Source organism: Polyodon spathula, chromosome 20, assembly GCF_017654505.1.
Source record: "Polyodon spathula isolate WHYD16114869_AA chromosome 20, ASM1765450v1, whole genome shotgun sequence".
Lineage (NCBI taxonomy): Eukaryota > Metazoa > Chordata > Actinopteri > Acipenseriformes > Polyodontidae > Polyodon > Polyodon spathula.
The window spans coordinates 29780933-29806790 of NC_054553.1; the positions used below are offsets into that span (position 1 = coordinate 29780933).

Consider the following 25858-nt stretch of genomic DNA (forward strand, 5'->3'; position numbering starts at 1 on the left):
ACAAGGATGAGCAATACTTGAAGATAATATCCTTAAGGAATAGAAAGAAGACAAGCGTTGAATTGGCAACAGAACTGGCAGAAGCACAGGTGTCATTGTCCATTCATCAACAGCCCAAAGCACCTTTGACCATTGTTCCATAGTCCAATTTCTGTGTTCTTGTGCATATTTTAGCCTTTTAGTCTTGTTCCCCTTTCTTAACAGAGGTATTCTTACTGCAACACATCCTTTAAGTCCTGATTTCAAGAGTGACCGTTATAATGTTGATTTCATGGACAACGAACTCAAAAGTGATGCAAGCTATTTCACTCAGTGTTGTTCCACTTTTATGTAAGTTAAGCTTGTTATAATAGTATAATACACTAGTGGAGGTTTTGAGTAAATTGTTGATCCTCATAAAGAGCAGAAAAATGCAACATGTTTAAGATTTTTGCACAGCAGTGTGTGTGTGTGTGTGTGTGTGTGTGTGTGTGTGTGTGTGTGTTCACAATGAATTACAGAGGAGCACCACAGTAATAATTTCATTGGAACTGCTCCTGTGAATGCAATCCCATTGTTTTTGAAATGTTTCTTGTCTCTGTTGTGTGAATGTTAAGCTGTAACCCTCCCCTCTCTCTGTGTTTCTGTGCATGTGTCCCTGCACAGACCAGGTTCTTGCGTCTGTACACACAGGAGGTGCTGGAGCTGGGTCACAATGTCTCCTTTCTTCTGCTGCTGCCTGCCTCAGACGACGTCTGCATTGCCCCGGGACAGAGTAACCCTTACACCCCGCTCTCAGGGTTTCTTAACCTCCCTCTTCAAATGTTTGAACTAGGTATACTGGCTTCTGTTTCACCTAGAAATATTAGCTTATAAAAATCCACAGAGTCCTATGTGTTCCCCCCTTGTCCCAGTGGAAGACCAATGAATCACAAGCATGGCAAGTTGTGCGGGGCTGTGTGTGAAGCTCAGTACAGCGCTATAGAAAAAAATATGACTGCTGTGGCAGTTCCAAATTATTGATGGTACACTTAAAATTCCAATCATGCAGGAGCTCATTTATATGGTCCTTCTAAGGGCATGTGTGTTGATAGTCTATGATTTCCTTTTAGCATGTAATTAACATTCTTTTGCCACGCTTTCACTCTTGACTCTAGCATTTCAATAAGAGGAAGATAAACAACAGGGGTCTGTGAAAAAACAAACCGTTTTTAGATACAAAAGCTGTTTATTAAGCTCATTTCAAGTTAGTGGGGATGTTTTCAGCTCAATACACAGTGAATAGTATTAATAATAACAAGCCCACACATACATATGACTAATGAAACATTTGAGGTGCTTGTCAAAGAGTTTGCACTGGAGCCAAGATTGCCCCCCATTCTGAGTCCACCATTCGTCCACTGTGCGTTGAGCTTGGTGTCTGCCAGGCTTCCAGGGTACAGTTCAGGCTACAGACATTTCTGTACAGACCCTAAACACCCCATGGCGCCCCTCAAGACTCTGGTGCAGAGCAGGATTCTCCGTGCTTCAGAGCATGGCACTCTCTTGCTTCTCTGCCTGCTCTGATTTAGACACCTAATTCAATTCTTCATTTTAAATGTTATTTCACTAAAATTATCAAAAATGACATAGCTGTATGCTGATGCAGGAGCCGTTATCGGTGGGAGCTTTGTCACAATCCAATGATTCATTTTATGTTCTAAAATCTATGTTAGAGTTCTAAGTCTGGAAAATGTCCTGAAAGTTGTCAAGTTGTCACGTCCACTTAGTATATATATATGTTTATGTGTTTTGCACGTTTGCATTGACAGCATGACTTGCGTCTTGTTTTCTCTTGCAGTTCATTTTTGCACTTACAAAGAGAAATTCATCAGCCTGTACTGCCGCCTGTCTGCTGTGCTGGACCTCGACTCGCTCATTACCCAGCAGTCCCTGCGAGAAGCCATCTCGGACACTGAAGTTGCATCGGCTAAGCAGAGGCATCAGCAAGTTCTAGACAACATGCAGGTGCACACTGTGTTTGAATGCTGTGATTGCATGCAGGTGCACGCTGTGTTTGAATGCTGTGATTGCATGCAGGTGCACGCTGTGTTTGAATGCTGTGATTGCATGCAGGTGCACACTGTGTTTGAATGCTGTGATTGCATGCAGGTGCACACTGTGTTTGAATGCTGTGATTGCATGCAGGTGCACACTGTGTTTGAATGCTGTGATTGCATGCAGGTGCACGCTGTGTTTGAATGCTGTGATTGCATGCAGGTGCATGCTGTGTTTGAATGCTGTGATTGCATGCAGGTGCACGCTGTGTTTGAATGCTGTGATTGCATGCAGGTGCACACTGTGTTTGAATGCTGTGATTGCATGCAGGTACACACTGTGTTTGAATGCTGTGATTGCATGCAGGTGCACACTGTGTTTGAATGCTGTGATTGCATGCAGGTACACACTGTGTTTGAATGCTGTGATTGCATGCAGGTACACACTGTTTGAATGCTGTGATTGCATGCAGGTACACACTGTGTTTGAATGCTGCGATTGCATGCAGGTGCACACTGTGTTTGAATGCTTTGATTGCATGCAGGTACACACTGTGTTTGAATGCTTTGATTGCATGCAGGTACACACTGTGTTTGAATGCTGTGATTGCATGCAGGTACACACTGTGTCTGAATGCTGTGATTGCATGCAGGTGCACACTGTGTCTGAATGCTGTGATTGCATGCAGGTGCACACTGTGTTTGAAGACTGTGATCAGGGTGTTTTGGACAGAGGCTTCTTGTATTATCTTGTTAGAATGTCCGTAGAGTTGAGGGGGCTCCACCAGTTCATTAGCACAGTTAAAGTGAGTGTGAATGTAGCTCACAGTGTCCCACCTCAATAGCACACATTGAGTATTTGTAGAACTTGTGTAGATTTCATGCGTCTAGAAATCCAGAGTATGCACGCCTTACATATTGTATTTCTAAACCACAGTTTGGCTCCCGACAGTAAAATCCACTCCCTGTGAACACAGCGAAAATAAATCTTATCCTTTTTAACATCAGACAAGATATACTGAGAAATAGTGTGATAAAATGTTGCTGCTATCAGGTTTCTACTTCAAACCAAAAGCAGCTGTAATTTGCCTTGTGGAAAAAAAAAAAAAAAAAACATCTTAACCTACCACAGTAACCTTTAAGATTACCACAAAACCACAAGTGCATTTGTGTGATCCCAGATCTAAGGAGCTTGAAACTCACTACACACACCACATGTTAAGGGCTGTAGAGGACCGGCAAGAAAAAAAAGTGTGCATATGCTGCACAGTTATGAAATATGGAATCAATTAGCACAGGGTATAAAAAGTGAATGTGTTAGGTAGTGTGTGCTTCTGTCAATAGCAGATTATTTGACAGAAACAGGCTAGGGTTGTGTTTTTTTTTTTTTTTTGCTCAGATTGCTTATATCTTTCACAGCTTGGATCTATACCACCTGTAAAGCCGCTACTAAAAATCTTTCCAGGGTAGCTGCGAAGGAGAATTTTATTCAGACACTTCAGAGTGGCACCAAGTGAAACCACAGTGTGGTTAAAAACACAGCTCCCACGTGTCAGTCTGGGTCATGTTTTCTGACTGTCTGTCTTATCAAGAAAGTATGTAATGCATCAACGTGTATTGTATGAGCATGTGTATATATATATATATATATATATATATATATATATATATATATATATATATATATATATATATATATATATATATATATTTATTAGTTTCTGCCAATGTATTATTCTGCTGAGTGTTCTAGAACTGTTAGCGTTGCCACTAGTGTTCTGAGTGCAGACTTGTCGTGGAAGTTATAAGATTTAAACTGAGGGTAACCCAAAGCCACTTTGTGGCTTGGAACTTGGTTTCAGGAGGCTAGATTTCAGGCCACTGCATGGCACAGCAGGGGAGATGCAGCAAAGTTGCCTCAAACAAGGTCTCCTGGAACCAAGTTTCAAGCCACTGTTCCTGAAAAAGTGGCTTTGTGTTCCCTCAGCTAAAGAATCACAAATTCATTAAGCAGGGAATCTCAGAAGATGGCATTTGAAGATAACACTTTTAATGAATTTCGGGATTCTTTTAACTTCTTGTGTTAGTGCCAGACACGCAGCACAGCCGAGAGCTAGAATCCGCTCTTACGACAGCTATTCTTTTAATTGCTGCAGTCCATAGAGGAATTAATAAAGATCCCGCTTTGACCTGATTATGATTCCTGGCTGTTTATCGTAGTTTAAACGTAGATGCCTGAGCCAAAGCCTCTTCTGGATTTGATTTATGGCTATGATTGGTGTAGAGTAGGCTGTCATCTCTGAATTGTAACACTGTGAAAGGTGGACAATAGGCCCGCAGTGGCCCAGTTCACAGCTGTTCTCCTTGTCGCTGGGCAGGGAGTAAAGCGGTCAGTCAATCACTTCAGTTTTATGCTATATCAGGGGCTTGTTTTCTTTTGCCTGTATCACAACCTTACAGAAATACAGTGGCAGCTTTGTGAAACCAAAAGGAGGGGTTCAAACATATTGAACCCAAGGAATTACGTAGATAAACATTTTATCGAAATTGTATATTTTCAGTGGCAATGTATGTTTAGGTTGCACATACCCTGAAAGGTTCAATATTTGAAGTGAAAGAATCATGAATACACACAGCATGTGTAGGTTATCGGGTCCCTCAATAATAGCGAACACAATTTGCCTTTGTTGATTCTTCTTTTTAATTGTTTTAGTGATATTGAATAAAAAACAATATGGGATAAAAAAAAAACAACCATTTACAATGAAATGTTCTGTCATACTGTAAAGATTAATCGTAGAACTGCATATTCGGGCTCCCAAGGTGAGGGTCATTGCTGTTGATCGGGCTAATTTGAAGAAACAGCTGCTTGGGTTGGTGTGGATTCCTGCTCTCCACAGCAAGCAACTGTTTCTTCACTCATTTCATGTTGGACGGTAAGTTAGTCCGATCCACACCGATGACCCTCGTACGACTGTCGGCCCGATTGCTGTGGAGAGCTTGTTCTGAATAATTACCCGCCTGTTGTTCTTTTTAAATTGAACAGCAAATGGATGAGATGTGGCGTGAGATGAGGTGGATCATGGACGCGCTGCAGTACGCCCGCTACAAGCAGCCTGTGGGTGGCCTGCCTGTGCTGTGGCTTGTGGATTCCATGGTGGAGCACGTGCCCGAGAAGAATGACTCCACATCCTCGCACATGGACTACCTGCCCACGCCCTCCCCCTCGCCGGAGATGCATCGCAAGAAGGCTGTGAGTGGTGAGTAAACAGCTGCGTGTGACAGTGACACAGCATCCCATTGGAGAGACATGCACTTTGCAACAAACATGGCCCTGTTCACTGGAGGCAAGGGACTGGCTTTTTTCAAACTGCTCTTTTAGGTTAAGCAGTGCTTTGTTGAACAATGAAAATAACTAACTAATAAACCTTCTCTGGAACAGTTGAAAAGGGTTTCCATGAGATACAAACTTGATTTAAGAAACCAAAATGGACTTCCTTAGCAAAACAATCCATAAAGTTTGGGAAACGGTTGCCAGTGCATTATATGGCTGCATATTATTATATTGCATGTGCTGCAACGACACAAAAAGAGTTTGGCGATCGCCACCTTGGACGTTTACACTTACACTCAATAGAATATTATATGAAAGTAACTGTGTGTGTGTTTGTGTGTGTGTGTGTGTGTGTTTCAAATGGTATTTGTCGTTCCAGACTCCCAGCCTTGCTCCGATGAAGAGGGCTGCTCGGAAGTGTTTCTCCCCACAGACAGCGATTACGACTCGAGCGACGCTCTGAGCCCGCGAGAGCTGGACCTCGTCTACTCCTCGTCCCAGGACATCTCCCAGCAGGTGCTTTCGGGGCTGAGCGGGAGCGCGCCAGATGTGCTGCAGGTGCACGACCTGAAGTCCCCCCTCAGCCCCAGGGAGCAGTGCAACAGGGGGCCCTTTGAATCAGACACAGACTCCTGCACGAAGACCTTGGGCGGCTTGACTCTAAGAGGCACAGACAAGGCTGCTCCCCGCATGCCGGGGAACAACCCCCTGAGTAAGAGGAAGCTTCTGTCCAAACACCAGCACCACAGCTACTTCAGCTGCCACCACCGCTGGCTGCGCGTGCACAGCGAGAGCCAGGCCGCCTCGCTGTCAGAGGGGCTGTACACGCAGCAGCGGGAGTGCCCATCCTTACCGCTCGAGTCTGCCTGCGGGGGAGACATGAAGACCGTAGCACAGCTACCACGTAGCTCTTTCTTACCTCATGCCTCCAGCCTCCCGGAAGAAGGGAAAGAGAGATACAAGGAGTCCAAATCGAACGTCCGCAGGATATTCGTGGAGCCTTGCAAAACGCCATCGTCCAACGAGGGCTTGAAAGCGTGGACTCTGAATATAGGAGAGTCTCCCCCTGCGGTGGGAGACGCGAGTGCTGTAGCTGGAGGCATGGGACAAGACATTGACTCTGATGACCAAACCAATTCTCAAGTATCGGAAATATTCAGCAGTACACTCTAGGAGTATAAGTGCTTTTACTTGATCGAAGATGCTCTATCTTTTTCTTTTTTTTAACGCAATTTGTATATGATATAAACGTTGTTGGAATCTGTTTGTATTTTTGTACGTGTTCTATAACTGAGCATGCAAAGCTGTTTTTTTGTTTTGTTATTTTATGTATCGTGCACAAGGCTTACTGGGATACTGCATCCTTGAATGAAATTGTTAAAAAAGAACTTAACTAAAGTTGCTGGACAACTCTTTAAAGTAAGAAAAATACACCCATGGCTCATGACTGTTCTAATAATCAATGCAACACTGACAAAAGCAATTTTAACTTGAACAACTGCCTGCATCCACGGCACAAAGGGCAAGCAACATAGTACGTTTTAAAATTCAATTCATGGCTATAAAAATATAGTTTAAAAATAAGTTAAATTAAAAGAAGAAATGAAAAGTTACCATGCTTATGAATTGGCACTGTTCAGCCATATGTTTAAATATAGGAAAATAGTGGAATACTGCATATCCAGCCAGCTGGATGGCATTAAAATATAGATCTTCTTAAACAAGAATTATTGTACAAATTCACATGTTATTTGTGTACTGAACTACTAGTAACACATCTAACAGGCCATGCATTTACCATTGAAATAGAAGTTCCTAATGCTCTTTTCATTGCATCAAGAGGACTACTGACTGAATCAGACAGCTGTGCGGGAGATAAGAGTCATGTGACTTAGCTTGCCTATATTCCGGCTAGACTACGCCACTGGCACTAATCCTAGACTGCCTTATCTAAATTAACAAGAAGCAGCCCATGATTAGTGCAAATCAGAGTCTGTGAATCCCATCATAAGTGGTAAAACATCATCTAGTAATGCACTGAACTTTAATTTCATTCTGTCTGTCAAAAAATACCCTGTGATTTAAAAGGTAGCGGTATTTAAATATGCCTCCTGTTTAGATCGCTGACGTACAATAAAAGGGAAGAACCCCTTAACGTCCTGATCAGGTATTCCACATTCCACTGCGGTTCCAAAAGCAGTCCATAAAGGTACCACTGAATTCCAGTATGTTAGAGGACATTCTATTGCATATTTATATTTTAAAACTTCATATTAGGACTACAGAAAAGAAGACATTTTTTGTCATAAAAAAAAAAAACATTGTTTTAAGTGTAAAACATTTTTTTTAATAGTAGTCGATAAATTAATTTGACACTGTTTTTCTCCCAGTTTGACATATCCAATTGTATTTTAAGCTCAGCTCACTGCTCCCACCCCTGCGCTGACTCGGGAGTGGCGAAGACGAACACATGCTGTCCACCGAGGCGTGTGCCGTCAGTCGACTGCTTCTTTTCACTCTGCACGCCCGCCATGCATTCAACCCAAAGCTACAGCGTCGGAGGACAACGCAGCTCTGGGCAGCTTACAGGCCTACAGGGGTCGCTGGTGCGCGGTGAGCAAGGACACAGCCATGAATAAGCATACTGTCATAGGGTAACACTTTAAAATAATGGCTGCAAATTCACAATGAATTCCAACTGAATCCCACAGGAATAACACCTGACTATCTTCTGCACTTCCTCTGAGTTCTGAAGTCATTCATTGTGAATTCAGCCCTGTTACTTCATGTGAGTTTAATTACCCGTATTCATTCCATGTTCCTTTGTAACACATGATGTTGCTCATGTGTGTAAGGCGTGTATTCCTGCCCTGTTACTCTCCCACAAGGGGATTGTGAGAACTGTTAATGCTGATCCCATGAATGCCTTGGACGTGTGAGCAACATCATGATCAGCGAGTGACTGAAGTGCAGAAGATATTCAGGTGTTATTCCTGTAGGATTCAGATGGAATTCATTATGAATTTGCAGCCATTATTTTTACCTGTCATGTGGCTGCCCATACACATGACATAACCTTAACTCTTTGCAACAAGTGCTAAAAGTGTGATTCTACATGAAAGGGTTGAAACAGCATCTTTTTAGGCTGTCTTTATAATAGCTTTTTGTATTTCCTGACAATAACATAATTGTTTGCCCAGTACAAGGAAAATTACTCAAGTTTTTATTTTTATTTATTTATTTTTTATATACAATCTCAAACTGTTTGAAGTTAAATATTTGAATCTCAGGAAAGTTTAAGTTACTCCATAAAAATGTACATTTATTCTCTCTCTCTCTCTCTCTCTCTCTCTCTCTCTCTCTCTCTCTCTCTCTCTCTCTCTCTCTCTCTCTCTCTCTCTCTCTCTCTCTCTCTCTCTCTCTCCTTCTGTTCCTCAGCACTTGCAAAGGCAACATTCTGTGTTCAGTTCAGTGCAGAGTTTTCAGAGCGTTCTGGAATATTCAGTTGTATTCCGGAAAGCCCAGGTCTCATCTGATGATCTGTTTTCAGTGTCCTATGCCTGTAAAGCTAAGGGAATACGAAGCCACTTGCTGGGTTGGAACTTCGTTTCAGGACACTAGGTTTCAGGCCACTGCATGGCACACCATTGGAGACTTGGAGTTTGATACAGCAAAGCTACTGTTCCTGAAAAAGTAGCTTTGTGATCCCTCAGCTTAAGACTTTGAACACAAGGGGGCAGTCATCCTCTGATCATTTTGAATTGAATGGTCATTGGTGTGAGGAAGGTATTCTCTACCCACTCACACACATGGAGAAAGAAGTCAGGAGGCATAATTGGTAAATACCAGTCTACTTTTCCTGAATGCTTCTGAAGCACATCAGACAAGATTCACTGAGCTTCGGTGCAAAGTTTAAGAATATCCTGTTCAGTTTCCAAAACCGGTATAATACCACTCAGATGGAGCTTGCTATTTATTACAAGTTTTTAACCAATAGCTTTTTATTCCCCTTAGAAAAAAAGCTGGAGTGGAATTCTACTAAATCAGGTTTTGTTCCCGTAAAAAAAAAAAAGTTTACTTTCTTTTTCAAAGTAGAAAAAAAAATACAAAATGATTGTTTCAGAACTAGAAGCTAAACCACTAGGATACAAGTTGGCACTGAAGTCGCTAATCTAACAGGCGCAAACGCAAACTGGCGCCCCCACGTACCATAAGCGAGTGTCTTAAGAGTGTAGAAGAGCTGGACTCGTCTGCATTCGTGGTTTTAAAGTTTTAAACCTCATCTCACTGACGGGACAGAATCCGTAATGGCAGAGCATCACACAACACTGCCCGTTACACTATGAAAGATATTTATCATCACAACAAGCATTGCTGAAAGTTTGTGAGTAGAGGCCAATAAACCATTTCTTACATCTGACTTCATTATCCAAAGTTAAGCATACCAAAAATCTGAAATATCATTTGTTGTTTGAAACACTATGAAAGTAAATGTAAAGTAAATATATATATATATATATATATATATATATATATATATATATATATATATATATATATATATATATATAGAGAATACGTTTTAAAACTGTCTTTGCATGTTCTGTTTTCACAAGCTTTTGTTCCGAGTTGCGCTGCTGTTTTCTTTGTATCAGTTTGGTTTGTGCGTTCACTTGTTGGTTTATTAAACTGTAAATTAAACATTGAAAAGTTTGTCATTGCTGGGACAAACCAAGTGAGTATTTTGATCTCCACACTGGAAACATTTTGTAACATATTACTTAACCAGATTATTCTGTTGTAAAACTTTTACTGTACTGTGTTTTTGGTCCAATAAGAAAAAGCCTTAACTGTGGGCATGTTTGTGGATTGCTATTTTGCTACAAGAATGTATGTTATTATTGCCATCTTGGGAAAAAAAGGGCACATTGCTTGCTTGAGTAAATTATATTCTTCAGAAATTTGCAGACTGTTTTTATAGTGTTATTACAAAGTTTGGTTTGAAGTCATTTTGAGGTGTAACAGCGCACTAAACATTCCTAACGCTCAACTGAAATATTAAAGGACTTTGACTGTCTGTTTACCTGAGTTTCGTTTGAACTCTTTTACAAATCCCAGAAATCAAAGAAGAGTTGCTGTGAGCGGCAGATATATATTCTGCTTGTTTTATATAAGCCCTTGAGTCACTGCGTGTATAACTGTACCATGTTCAGTTTCCTATCTGTGCTCTGGTTTATGATGCATGTACATTTTTTCTAGGTCCTGATAGTGCAATTTCTCAAAACCTCATAGATTTCACATGAATATTTTTTAAAAATGGTAAATAAATGTCATATGATTTATTACATTTTCAGCCCAGCATGCTGCAAGCCCCTATTGGAGGTATGATTGGTTAAACATTATATAATGGGAGGGTGGGGGGTAGAATAACTAAATAATAAAAAAACTTTAAAGCAGTGAGTGCTGGTGACAAAACAGCTCAAAGGAACCGTCACGGGTCAGACTGCCCAAATGTGATATTGCAGCTGATGCACCTGGGACCGATATCCTAGCAGAGTAAAAACCCCTACATGTGGGGGGTGGCCCCACCCCCCCCCCCATTCCCCGTGCATAGTGCAGAGTACTCATCTTCACAAACTGCATCATAGTACACCAACTCTGTGACATCATACAGCATGGTTTGAAGGTTGCTGTTCTTTTAATTCTTTGCCAAAATCCGAAGACGTGGAAAGCTCATCTGTTGGCAGTGATCTCTTCAAATCCACCGATGTTCCCCAGTGCACTCGCTGGCCCCCCATCAATTAGCAGCCGATCACTCTCCTGTTCTCTCCCCATCACCAGCGCTGTGGCTCACTGGCAGAGCTTCTGGATGCTGCTGTGGTTCAAGGGTCAGGTTTATGTAGAAACACAAGCCATTTCCCCCCGCTCACGTAATCAGACAACCAGCCCCGTCGATACCAACGAAGGAGCACTTAAAGTCTGCGTCCATTTATTTTCCTTAAACTAACAAGAGATGGCATACAACACTAATAATTCTCAGCTGGAGATAAGAGGTGTGAAAGTTCCCATCAAAACGCTCTGCAGAGAGGGAAGAGAGCAGCGTGTAGCTGAGGCTTGATCCAGGCACTGATTATTACTGTTCATACCAATCCTGCAAATCATTGGCATGTCTGAAGAAAAAATAAATAGAGGGGCTATCAAGCTAAAGTGCGTGCATATGGCCAGAGTCAGTGGACTTTTGCATGTGCTTTCTGCCTCTAACACTGCTGGACTGGCCCCCTTTCCCTGGTATTTCTGGTGTTTTTATGTAGAGCAAAAGCTGAGCAGTAACCCGCAGGTGATCCTTCACGAGAGGAGACAGGATCGGCTGCGCAGGGTTCACTTCATCACTTGTTAAAGGGTGAGCGGGTCGGAGACGACTTCACAGCTTTAGTTTGAAGTTTCTTAAATAAATCCTGGGAGGGGGTGTAAAGGTTGATCAAAGTAACCCCCTAAATGATTTATTTTTAACAAAACAGAATTATGGAAAGCAATGCTACATATTGTGTTTTCCAGGGTTTTTTTCTTCTATCTGAAGATTGAGGAGAATATTCTAGGACTAGGTCATCTATTTCAGATTGGATTAGTCAAGATCCATTACCTTTGCACAACGTCAACAAGTGATTTGCAGGTAATAATGAGTAATAATAATTATTAATAATAATAAGTTATCTTCCTAAATAAACATCAGCAGCAATCCAGACCCCTGATGAATCATAGAAATGATATACAGCAGAAAGTGAAATTAGATGTCAAATAAGCATGACGTTGAGCACTATTAAAGCACAGCAGGGTCCTTACTTACTCAGACCTCTGGGTAGAATGTCGTTTGTACACCTAAGCATGTTTCAGTTGACAAGCAGCAGGATTTCACACCAACAGTTTAGAATCGCCACCTTCCACTGTTCTAGGAATGACTTTGCACTGACCATTGTCTGTCCTGTAGTAATACAGGGATAGTATATACTTCTGCCTTGTCCTGATGTTTCAACCCTACCTGTTTAATATTCAATATGTGTTGCTTTCTATCATTCTCTACCATTCCTGCTTCAGTTTACATGCTTTTTTTACCTATGCTTTCAACTTCTGGAAAGACTCCTAAAAGCTGATTTCCTGAAGCGAGGGGGTTTGGAAACTGACTGCTGTCGTGGTGCATCGGTGTTCACTTTGACGTGCACCCCTGTTAAACCTGGAGTGGAACAGCCCTCCAGGACTGTAATGGGAGACGCTGGATCTAAACAGTGGCTGGTTCTATCATTACTAGAGGGAAGGTCTGAGTGTGTGTGAGGTTCATAAGTATATTTCTGACTTTAAAAGTAAGCAAACAGTGTCAGTATGTAGCTCTGCCACTGTTAAGATCAATAGGCATCAATAACTTCTAAGTTGCACTTGGCTGAGTGGTCCCAAATTGCATTTTGATAAGAGTGCTTGCAACTTGTTAAGTTGGGCTATTTCAATCTCCATTTGATAAGACTGTGGAACACCAAAAAATGAGTCGCCCCCTCATTGCATTTCAACAGTGATCTAATTAGAGAGAAAAAAAAACTACAGAATGAGATACTATTGAAGCCTGAGCATAAAGAACTGTGAAATGGCAATGGGCGTTATTGTGAATTTATACAGTGTTTCCCTTAACGAATGGCTCTTTGTTGTGAGTGACTTGATTGTGTGTTTGACTTTCACTGATGTCTGTCTCTGCCCCCCTCCCCAGCACACCTTGTTTGATTAGCAAAGCACTGGCGCTATCCCACTTTTTACTTCAGTTTGAAAACTACACAGGCAGACATGTGGCACTGAAATTAACCTGCGTAGTATATATTTTTAAAAAAGGATCAATTCATTATGTGGCAAATCACCTTCAGAGTGGTGCAGCAGGTCATCCCTTACAGTAAGAACCATTTGAAAGTATTTTTCCATTTTTCCACTCCCTATAAATTCAGAAGTTGCCATCATTGTTAAATGCTGTCACAGTCATTTCCGGGCAGGGATTAGCAGTGAAGTCTTATTGTAAAGTTAGCGCTAAACAGGAGCTGTCTCACAAGTCTCTCTCAGTGTAGCTTGCTGCATGCATGAACTCCTTGGATCTTTGGGAACTGTTTGGGGATTCAAAACGTAGCGGATATATCATGCACCCTGGAGGGGGGGGGGGGGGGGGGGGTGTTTAGAGTGGCCTTGGCCTTGATCTCCTGTCCAATAGGACTGTCTGGTGGACTGGTGTCTGAAAAACTACTGAAGCGTTGAGCGAGGATCTCTGTGATTGCTGACTAGGAAGGATAATATTTCCATTTTGATACAAAGTTTTTGCTGATTGTTGTATACCTGCTGGGTCAGTGATATAGACTTCTGATTGGATGAGCTGCCAAAGGCTATATCTTAAGATAATACTTGGGGAAACAATTACAGGGCATGTCTAGTGAGATGCTGGTCTGCATGCTGTGGACGCAGACGAATTTACAAATACCAAATCGTCTATACATCCCAGTCATACTCCACAACAAGGCATTGCTTATATATTGGTGGATAGTTGCTATATTGACATAAAACTGCCCTTCAGTCCAGGGCTGGCTTGAGGTAGGATATCAGAGCAAGGTGAGGAGAGATACCTGTGGACAAAATAAAGAGGACAAGACTCAAACTCCAATCCAGTTATCATCCATACAAATAATAGTAGCAATACTAATATCCTTATCAAAATCCCCCCAGTAAAAGCATAGTAAAGCGTAATAAAGCATAGCAAAGGCATGGGAATGGATAGCATTGTAAAGAATAGAGAGGTATGGTAAAACATATTAAATGTTGCAAACCAGGGTAAACTAGGATAAATGCATAGTATACCTGCAAAAATACCATGCCGAAATACTGTGCTCAATATATGGACCGGACCAGCCACCCTCCTTTGGGTCATATTTTCAAAGTGTTTCCTCCACTCTTTAATTAGATCCTATTAATTTGAATGAGAAGTGTTGAAATGTTAGAAAAATAAACCCTGAGAGGGATTCAAAAGAACCTAGCTGCTTGGTTCCAGTTTTGTAGAACTAACAGGTGTTTTACCTCTTTAAAAAGACAAATATGAGTTAATTGAAGAGTGCAGAATAGGCTTTGAAAGTATAGCCTGCAATGTCTTATATATCAGAGTGCTGGAGAGATGTCAGAGTTGCAGTACAGCCCTGTAAGGCCCAGCCAGGCACGCTGACAAATCGACCGTTCAAATTGCCTCCTTGTTAGATCTTCAAAGGCTTTTTGGAGGGAAAAAAACAGAAAAAACAAACCACTTGAAATCTTTATCGTGGAAGGTCATGAAAGAATCAAGCCCTACCCTCTAGAACGAGGAGGGAGGGCCGGCGATTCTCGATTAAGATAAAGATTTTTTTTTTTTTTTTTAATCAGTGCTACACACTGGATTATTTGTTGTACAGTTCTTAGGTCTTGTTTCATTGCCACACAGAAACACCAAAGAGGTTTTCTCATTTGTTCTGCCAGTTTGCACAAGAATTACCAAAGGCATGCACAGGTCAGGTACTTACGGTAAATGTTTAGCTGTATTATTTGTGTGGGAATTCACACAAACCGTCAGTATATGTGACCAATTTAGCTCACTGTTGCGACAGCCTTGTTCAGGGCAAGGAAAACAAACTTAAAGAACTAAACATGCTGTTTTATTGCACTGTTAACGCAAAATAAACCGTCACAGAAACATTATATTTTGCCTTAATACCAGTTAGGTCATTTGCGTCCAGAAATTCTGGAAGACTTCAGGACCCTGATACAAAACTGTAAGTCATTTCATGGGTGAATTCTAGTGATAAGGAACACACACTGTCTGTGTTTTTTGTACATGTATGTTTAAAATGACTGCTAGTGTGTCAGACCTTCAGTGAACAATTGGAAACACATCCAACAATAGGCATTTCAGTGTTGATTTCCCCAAGGTTTCCTAATAGCAAGCTTCAAGTCAAACCTCCCAAATGGAACGGGGCTGTAAAAAACACAGCTCATAAATCGAAAAAGGTATCATTTTCAAATACTTTATAAAATAAATGAGGTGTCTTTTAAATGCTGAAGCACATGAAAATAAAACAGAACTGCTGTACATTTGCATGTGTGCAGCGATCTAAAATAAACAAAGAACTCCATAGTCAGCGATATAGGTGGATAGAACCCCAACTCCTTTCAGAATGCTCTGATTCGCTGCTGCTGTGATTTCAAATCTCCTTTCAGAATGCTCTGATTCACTGTTGCTGTGATTTCGAACCTCCTTTCAGAATGCTCTGATTCGCTGCTGCTGTGATTTCGAACCTCCTTTCAGAATGCTCTGATTCGCTGCTGCTGTGATTTCGAATCTCCTTTCAGAATGCTCTGATTCGCTGCTGCTGTGATTTTGAACCTCATTTCAGAATGCTCTGATTCGCTGCTGCTGTGATTTTGAACCTCTGATTTCAGAATGCTCTGATTCGCTGCTGCTGTGATTTCGAATCTCCTTTCAGAATGCTCTGATTCGCTGCTGCTGTGATTTCGAATCTCCTTTCAGAATGCTCTGATTCGCTGCTGCTGTGATTTTGAACCTCATTTCAGAATGCTCTGATTCGCTGCTGCTGTGATTTCGAATCTCCTTTCAGAATGCTCTGATTCGCTGCTGCTGTGATTTCGAATCTCCTTTCAGAATCCTCTGATTCGCTGCTGCTGTGATTTCGAATCTCCTTTCAGAATGCTCTGATTCGCTGCTGCTGTGATTTTGAACCTCATTTCAGAATGCTCTGATTCGCTGCTGCTGTGTGACCATTGCTACACCCTTGTCTCTATGACCAGAATGAATGTTGGTCAGCTCAGTGCAACATGGTGGGCCCTGTCTATCTACAGTACATTAACTACAAATAAATGAACAGTCATTTTAGAGCAAACTGTGACCAATTTGGTTGCAGTTTAGTGGGCCAGTAGATTGTCAAGTTGCAACAGTTAGTAATGCCATGATCATAATGTGCAGTATAACAGGATGTTTAGTAAGCCTCTCTAATCACAATCAAGCCTTTATTGGAGACATATCTATTACATCATATCTTTGGGCACTAGGATAAGTGATTTTAAAAGCATCACGTTTGCAGCCTAAACAGAGTTTTAACTACAGAGTGTGCTATCCAGATGAACTAACTGACAGGGGTTTGCATGTAACAGGACTGTGAATAGTGATTAGGTGCATTTCACAACCAGTTATATTGAAAGAATATATATAATAAAATCTGAGCAGATACGAAACCCTATATAAAGAGTGCCTGAGTGTGCTTTAACAGTGCAATGTGTTTAACTTGCTTGCCAGAAAGGGTATCTGGTATTTTTCAGGAGATTGAAAATCAGCAGGGAAGGAAAGGGCTTGAGAAGTAAGCTGCTAGTTATATAAATTGATTTTTACCACATAGCCCCTCTGTTACAGCAAAAATGCACTATGCAACACTTAATGTGTGCCTTACATGGACAGCACTGGAAAGGGATCATGTTACCCAGGCTATTTTATTGGTTAAGGAAATTGGCTTTAGTTTTAAAAAGAACCGAGCCTCCATTAAACAGGCGTCTCTATAAACTACCATGCCCTTTCAAGGTAGACAATAAACTATCCGAAATCTGTGATTGAAAAAAAACACTCCCGCATTTCTTAATGCAAAATGGAAACAAGAAGAATAAACAAGTGATTAGTTTTGTTAAAATCATTAAAAACTTAAAGACTTGCAAAATGTGGGTGTTTTTGCCATGTTCGGGCTGGGATGCAGTTTTAATTAGGGCAGCGCTGTTCTTATAGCAGCATTCAAAGTGACAAAAAACAAAACTGTGATAAAGATCACTGTTCGTGTTTCAGCATCAGGGAATCGTTCCTGTAGTTTTGTACGGAGCGTAACGTCTTCCAAACCGTGCAGTGAAAGTACAGTGTGTGGTTCTGTACATCCAGTGGTCTGTCTGGTTTGTGAAAGTCACTCCATTCTTTCCGTGAAGGTCCTGTAGGAATCGGTGTGACTTTGTAAATAGGTTTTCAACATGTTGTCACTGCTGCTGGTCTTATCTCTGCTCTTATCTCTAGAACATAATTTCACCCCATTTCCTCTATGTGGTTACATATCACTTCCTACTGGCGCCCGCCATGCATTGTCACGGTATTAGCCCAGAAAATGATTCCAAGGTCAATTTAAAACTTTGAGAAGAAGAAAGGCATAAAACAAACGAATCAAACAAACAAAGCGGAAATGGAACCTTCAGGAAGTGGTTTTGTTTCGTCGTTTTTTTTCATACATGATGAGGCTGCTGCGCTTCAATGGGCTTGTCTCTGGCCTGTAGCTCCGGGCTCATTTCAACGAATCAGCGGCATCTCCTTCTGTTCCAGTTGTAGCCCACATTCAGTGAAAAATAATATTCAACTGATATTCATAATATTCCCTACAGGTTTTCATCATTCATTCATTCTTTTTATCTGTCAAACATAAGAAATTGAAGCAATAGTTCATTCAACACGTTACAAAAAATAAACATAACATGAGTTACCTAAATTGTGTAGTTTTAGAAGAAACTAAATTAGATAATGTTCAATATAGAAGAAGAAAGGATAATACTTGGATTAATAGACGCAATACCATGATCTCTGCAGGTTTGAATAGAAAGGAATAGTGTACCCTTACGTGATTATTATGCAGTAAATGACATCACGAGCACCTGTACATAGATATTAGTGAGTGTAGTTACCATGGCATCAAAAGCCTAGAAGAAGTTATTTTCAGAGTTTGTGAATTGTAATACTAATGAAAGTGCTGAGCCCCCTGCTGTACAGTCCTGCCCGCATTGTCTTTTTATAAAGTGCACTGGTGTCCACTGACCCAATCTCATTTCACTTGTGACCCGAGCCAGATTTGAACCCAGGCTTCATGCGCCTACATCTCCTTATTTTGACTAGGCAAAATTACTAGTTTGATCATTTGTGGGTTTCTTTTTTTTTTAATGGTGCATCTGTATTTAATTTCATGACTTCGGCACCCAGACTTGGTTGAGATGCTTCCAGAGATTTATAAAGCAAACCTTTTGTACTTTTCTTGCTGTTTTCAGAATAACTGTTCTTGGAGCGCGAGTGATTTGGTTTTATTAACTACGACTCTGAAGTTATAAAAACCGCGCTGCACAGTACACTACCTTGAGGGAATAATGCAGAACTAGGGACGTTTCCCATTTCACTTTTCATCAACCAAAAATAGTCGCTAGAAGTGAAGTGTGTGTGAGAGCCATTTAAAGAGGTAAAGGCAAGGTTAATTTGCAACAAAGTCACGCTGCACGGGTCTTTATACAACAGGCTTGGGTTCATACCATCGAGATCCACTGATGCCAGGACATTGTGATGGCAGACCATTCGGATGCAGTGCCTAGAGGACAGGTGGTGCCTCTGCTTGGGTAGCACAGTAATAGTTCCAGGAGCCAAGGGGTTAAAGAAGCAGGCTTGGGTTAACACCCCACCCTGGTCATCATGTGATCTTTTTGATGCATAATTGAGTGAATGAGGTGGAAATCTGCAAGATCCTAACATGAACCTTTTGAAGGGTCATCAAGATTTTTACCATTGATGTTCAATAGACTTTACAATCTTAACAAGTTGCGATGACCGACTATTGAGACTCATTTTCCATTAATGGCTACCAAGCCAGTAGAGATCATTGTAATTTTGACCCTCTGTTATAGATAGATAGATAGATAGATAGATAGATAGATAGATAGATAGATAGCCATGTGTGAGCATGCTGAGGGTAAATACTGTGCTTTGTTTGGATTTGTACAGTATACAGTACTTCCGTGTGTCAATGTTAACTACAGTATAGCTTTGCATGACCTGAAAGAAGAAAATAGGCTGCGGCAGCTGTATATAAAGAGCCGCTGCATTGTAGAGTAATTGGGATATGTGTGAACAAAGTCAGTCAGTAGTCTGGGCAGTGTTGTGATCGCGGATCCCGCAGCAGGTAAACGGTTTCTCATTTAATACGCCTTTTCAAAGGACGCCTCTTTTAGTATTAGACCGCTGTTAATAAGCCGGCGGACTGTGATGATTTTCCATGCCTGCTTAGCTAGCGCTGAATGAGTTGAGGGTGCGTGTGTTCATTAGGGGGGTTATTTCGGTTGGGTTTTATAGAGCGGCTCCCCGTGGCTTGGCTCCATACTGAAATATTGTCTTCGGCTCTTTGACACAAACAGAGGCTGGACTCAGAACCTGGCGCCAGCTCCATAGCTGGGGAATGTGAGTGTGCGTAAGAGAGAGAGAGAGAGAGAGAGAGAGAGAGAGAGAGAGAGAGCGCAGCAAAATTGGAAGATACTGTAGGAATAAAAAGTAACGATTTAATAGACAGGTTCCAAGCTTATAGAATGCATACAGTTACATTAAAAAAAAAAAAAAACTTTAAAGATTAAAAGCGTAAAAAAAACATTGTTGTTTTACTGGCCCCGTGCCTTCTACTGTCTGCGTGTGCTGAGCCACCTGTGTTTGCACTATGAAAAGACAGACAGCGAGGTGGAGACTTGTGCTATTCCTTATACTGTGTCTTCATTCCAATGCAATGTGGCACCTTTGAAGACGTGTATGCAGTTTATGGACTAATGCATTGAACTTGGTGATCAGGTCCCGCCAGTGTTACGCGGCTCAGCACTGCGAATATAACATGCCAATGCAGTCGGCAGAAAGCAGTATGGACACGTGTGCCAGCTGGTATTTGAAAGTTGATGCGAAACCGACTACATAAACTTAGACTAGGGCACAGTACGTGTGCAAGTTGAAGGATGCACTGTATGTGCGTGAATGCCTTCTGATATGTTGCTATGCATTAATGTTGATTGTTTTGGTTGTCACTATTTATTTATTTATTTATATATTTTTGTGTTTAGTGTCTTGAGTGATTGCGTCTATTATAAGCCTGATTCTTTTGAAAATGTCCGCAGACGTAGATCCCCCAAATTATGAGAAACGAGAAGCAGCGGTACTTTTCCCGAAGAGGTGTGTCTACACAACAGAGGTAACTTTAGATAGCAGGTAAATACAAACAGCTGGCTGCGAACGGGACATTGTTTGTCTTGAAAGTGATGAGGAACAGAACGGTCAAACGACTTGTTTTACTAGTCATGCCTCATCATAGCACAAAACCAGTAAAGATGAAACCGTTTCAGTGATCAGACCGCTCTTCCACACTTCGGATTCCCCCTGTCCCGTCAGTCACATGTGAAACTGGCCTACATCTGATTACTTTTTAGCCAAAACTTTGATGAAATCACATTGGAACGTCGGGGCTTGTCTCTTAAATTGCAGTTTGAAAATGACAAAGATTCGTTAAAATACTGAGTAATTAATTACTCAGCGAAATACAGTATATTGCATAAGATGTAGATGGATAATAACGCTCTGCGTAACTAACTCTTTAGCCTGCTCAATTAACCTATTCTTTTCAATTCTCAAATATTTTTTTCTTAAGTGACGTGTTTTTAAAAAGAGCATGTTTTAATTATTTTACTATGATGTAATCGTACATCTCCAGTGCTTTTCCACGTCGTATTTTTGGTTTTGCGGCTGGAGAAACTGAGTGCTCGAGAAAATGTCTTTGTCGTTTTCCATAAAGAAGCAATCCATCATGTGCCATAGATAATTACCAATAAAACATTAGCGAGCCACGCCACTGTCAATAATGGGCCTGTTTTTTTTTTTTTTTATTTGAAATGGGTGTGAAATTAGAGTATGCGTTGCTTGTATCACTTTATTTCACGTTAAATTTGGACCACTATCGCCCTGTTATCTTTCGCTTTCAACGAGGGAGCTCTAGACTGGAGCCTTGTCCTAATAGACATCGGTCTTAAATAGGCACGGTTGCAACAAAAACTAAAAAAAAAAAAATCCAAACACTTAAATATTGTCTGTCGATTTCATTTATTGCACTCAGTTCAAACCTCTGGTGGTGGCGAATATTTCTATTCTACCTATATTTATTAGGAATTTAAACGGTGTATGTGTGTAGCATCGGGGTCTGTCTATACAACGGGAATTCTGAACTTTTTGGTTTGATATTTCAGAAAGAAAGAGAAAGAGAGGTAGCCAGGCAGGCAGGCTAGGGAGGCAAAAATATCCACGAAGCCGAACGCCCATGACCCCGGCTCCAGTGAGCGCCCGGGAGAGGCGCCCCTAGTAAAAAGCCCAGTTAAACAGTTTATCAGCACAAACGCACACACTGCGGCCTTCAAGACAAAAGTCAGCCCCTTCTCAATGTTGCTTGCGTTTGATTTATTATCAGCACTTCGTCTGGGTGGTATGGAAGGCGAGATGTATTGTAAAATCACAAGTTTAACCCGCCGTCCGACCTTTCATCCTGTTTGCTCTTCCCCGGCTCCTGCAATGCCGCGGCTGGATCTGTTTCTGGATGCTGCTGAAACACGTATTGTTTAAAGTGCCCAGCGTTAGGGCTTTAACAAGTTCAACGTACATAGAAACTGCAAGACAACACATGTGTGAAAGTAGGGAGACCGAGGACAGATGCACTTTTTAAATTTCTTTTTACCTTTCGCTCCATTGCACACAGACGATTTTGGACTAGTTTTAAGACTGATACAGACAACTTACATCTGTCCTCTACCAATCCCACAGTTATCAAGAGCTGATATACCTACAGCAAGAGCGCTTGACAGGTACGGTGTCCGATGTTACAATTGACCTCATGAGTTGTAATGGATTTGTGGGTGTGGGGGGGCGGGCGAGGGGGGGAGTCCTTTTCAAGCAAGAACCTGTCACTCTGAGTCTCAACTGTGACGTGAACATTGTGTTTCTTTTAAGCGTCATGAGCAAACTATAGCTCAGCTAATGTTGTATGCGGTCAACTGTAACACGTGTTACAACTAGCCCCGACCCAGGAAGTCATTACTAAACCTCGTTATCCAGCAACAAACAACAAAACCAAGAGCAAGCAGTTGTGTCAATTGTAGTACAGAGATCAGGGATGAGAACGATAAAAGAGTCGAGATAGTGATGGCACTAGCTTGCTTCTGATTGGAAAAATCCAAGATGCACAATCGTCCCGTGTTACAACTGTCTCCATTCCCCCTGTATATCAGCGAAGGATGCAATTCCAGTGATACAAAAATAATTACGATTTTCTTCATTTCTCCTTTCATTCAAACAGCCAAGCAGCAGACAAACAGCCAGGCAGTGTGTTACTTATAGTAGCCTACCTATATAAGAAATAACAACCCGCATTTGTATATGGGCAATATTTTATTTCTTTGTAGCCTATATACAAGCGTCCGGCTTGAACGGAGCACGCGTGCATATATATAATTATATATTATAGATATATATATAATATATAGATATATATTTATATATTATATATATATATATATATATATACGATATATGATGACGCGTAATTGCAGTAGAGGGCGTCTCCGCGTGCCAAATCAAGCAGATCTCCTTATAGCTATACCCAAGTACGACCTCCCCCCAACACACACCCACCCACCCCCGCCCCTAGAGAGAAGGAGGTGTCGGTGATCTCTGGCAACTAGCCCACATCCAGAATGGGTTTATGGATTACATCACAGGCTGTGCGGATAAACCGGAGGAGCCCGATAATTCGCAGTTTGGCTTCCTGCGAAAGAAAAAGAGAAAACATGCTGATACTGCTCAGGACTGTGGAGTTTAAACTGAGCAGCACTCGAGATCTGAAGCTGGTCCTGCGAGGAACAGAGCAAGAGACTGAGCAAGAGACTAGAGCAAGAGACTGAGCAAGAGACTAGAGCAAGGGACTAGAGCAAGAGACTGAGCAAGAGACTAGAGCAAGGGACTAGAGCAAGAGACTGAGCAAGAGACTAGAGCAGCCCCGGCTTCTGTGCTGTGACAAACTCAGCTCTACAGCAGTGATTTTAGATAAAACTACTTGCATACTCTATTAAAAACAACTGTCAGGAGCGCACAGAAACACCCGTTCCTCGGACCATGCTTTCTCTTTTCCTGGACTTACTAACTACTAAGTCACTGGTTACTATGAGTACTGACTGAAGCTTCAGAACATTTAAAGGGATCTGCAGTCCGGACTGGGAACGGCTGGTGGTGCCAACCTTTGCGTTTGAAACCGAGTTGAAAAAAAAAAAAATGTTCTGAAGGTTTTTTTTTATAGACTGGATATTTTTATATAGACTGGATGACTGCTTCTTTGTTGTAAATCAATTAAATAAATTAAAAAAAAACATTATTAATTTGAATTCTTATTATTACAGATATACATAATATATTTATTATTTACAGCAACAATAACAAAATGGATCATTCCGCGTGTTTTGTGGCAGTGTGTGTTCTGGTTTTATTGCTGGGTCTTCGGATTGAAGTAGTGGTTTGTCAGCATTACTACCACCTCCGACCCGTTCCAAGTGACAATCTACCCCTTGTGGACCTTATTGAGCACCCGGACCCTGTATTTGACCCTAAAGAACGCGATATCAATGAGACCGAGCTGAGAAGTGTATTGGGCAGTAACTTTGACCCGCACTACATGTCCGTTTCCCCTCCTGAGGACCGATACGCAACAAGCGATGAGCTATCGGATCAGGACCCGCTCCTCAGGCAAAAGCCCACGGGGGCGATGCCCAGGGACATCAAGACTATGGAATTTTTTGACATGCTGCATGGTAAGAAGCAGAAACCGAGCAAAAAACTCAGAAGAAAGTTGCAAATGTGGCTGTGGTCCTACACGTCGTGCCCAGTTGTTTATTCCTGGAACGATCTTGGGAACAGATTCTGGCCCCGCTATGTGAAAGCGGGTAGCTGCTACATTAAAAGATCTTGTTCAGTTCCAGAAGGGATGGTTTGCAAACCTGCCAAGACTGCCCATTTTACGATCTTGAGATGGAGGTGCCTGCAGCGAAAGGGAGCACAGAAGTGCAATTGGATACCAGTTCAGTATCCCGTTATATCCGAATGCAAATGCTCCTGCTCGAACTGAAATCAACTTGTTAATAGCGACATGGATATTTTTTATATGCACTGCCAAGTGTAGGAGGGAATGTATATGTTATGTATATGTGGTGCCATTGAAATAATATACCTGTAAAAAAGTCAGTATTATGCATAAGATAACCAGCGTCTACTGTATTTGGGGCGGGGGGGGGGGGGGGGGGGGGGGGTGTCCTGGTTGTAATGCATCGTTATATTTATATTGAGAGCACTTCGCATTGCGAAGCATTTAAAAAAAAAAAAAAACAGACGTTTATTGAAGGACTTTAAAGCTGTTTTCCATTCTACGGAAAGTGTGGTTTTATGGACCTCAGTCGAAAATATATAGATTACAATGTAATTCAGCAGCTGTAATATAGCTGCAAATATAGTGGGAACATTTGAATGATTAATCTTGTAAATTAAGAGTAACTGCTATTTATTCTTTATATTCCTGTAGTAAAACGCCAGTAAAGAATTAAAGTAAACCACTAAAACTACAAGACTTGATTTTCTTGTTATAAGATTTGTTTTACTTGCTTTGGTTTGTGATTATACTTGTGTGTGTGTGTGTGTGTGTGTGTGTGTGTGTGTGTGTGTGTGTGTGTGTGTGTGTGTGTGTGTGTGTGTGTGTGTGTGTGTGTGTGTGTGTGTGTGTGTGTGTGTGTGTGTGTGTGTGTGTGCGTGTGCGCTCGCCGCGCTTAATTCTGCAGAGCGCTTTTGATAGCTTTGACATTCCATCTACAGCGCGACACGTGTCTTTCACACATACTAGAGTGGACGGCCACCGCTGAAACACAAGCCCTTAGCGCCGACACCTTATTAGCCTGATCGTACTTGATCCCATCACGCGAGGAACCCCTCTTTTTTCAAGTGTCAGACCATAATACCTCATAAGAGCGAGTCTATCCGGTTACCATGACACATTGCAATAGTTTAATGTGCAGATTATATAGGCTTCAGTCTAGATGGCTGTGTACAAGGCAGAACTTGTGTTGCAACATTCCAAGTTGCGTGGTGTGGGGGTTCCGCGACTAAAGCCCGTCTGTCTACAGCGTGTATTTCATTAAAGGGTTTTGGCGACTGGGTCTTGCTTGTAAGTGTTTGGAATTGGGCAGCCAGTGCTCTGTAGATAAAGATCAGCAATGCTGTATAGTTCACAAGTATGAATTAATATCATTTATTAATATCATGGGATTGCATATGGGGTAAAACTATCAAATACAGGCGCAGTAAATCAATGCTACATGAATAGTATTTTTGCCAAGTGGTGCCAGCACTTGTTTCTTATAAAGAAAAACGACATGTAAGGCTGAGTGTTTGTTTGGGATATTTTTTTCGCCTCAATCATGCTATGTGTATGCAGGGTTTGGGGGCTGAGTATAGCCTACTTGTGTGCCAGTTTTTCTCCCAGGCAAACCTCCAGGTAGAATGCGATTAGGGGTTACAGAGCTAGGTTATACTGAGGGTTGGGTACGTCTTCCCGTATAAAACGAG

At 41.5% G+C, this 25858-nt stretch overlaps 2 protein-coding genes across 8 annotated transcripts in view; both read left to right on the forward strand.

The window, feature by feature from the left end:
* ankfn1 (ankyrin repeat and fibronectin type III domain containing 1) overlaps positions 1-10435 on the forward strand; it is a 110584-nt gene extending 100149 nt beyond the window's left edge. For 4 of the 7 annotated variants that reach the window (XM_041220366.1, XM_041220365.1, XM_041220371.1 and 1 more), the window contains 4 exons: positions 646-814; positions 1820-1986; positions 5062-5275; positions 5729-10435. In XM_041220366.1, the coding sequence (XP_041076300.1) occupies positions 646-814; positions 1820-1986; positions 5062-5275; positions 5729-6522 (1344 nt within the window). In that variant the 3' untranslated portion in view covers positions 6523-10435. The remainder of the gene's footprint in view (positions 1-645; positions 815-1819; positions 1987-5061; positions 5276-5728) is intronic. The other 3 variants (XM_041220372.1, XM_041220369.1, XM_041220367.1) reach the window with 1 other exon arrangement.
* A 12557-nt stretch (positions 10436-22992) lies between these two features.
* LOC121295715 (noggin-like) lies at positions 22993-24522 on the forward strand. Its single transcript, XM_041220702.1, has one exon. The coding sequence runs from the start codon at positions 23691-23693 to the stop codon at positions 24369-24371; it is 681 nt and encodes a 226-aa protein (XP_041076636.1). The 5' UTR covers positions 22993-23690; the 3' UTR covers positions 24372-24522.
* Positions 24523-25858: the final 1336 nt, after the last annotated feature.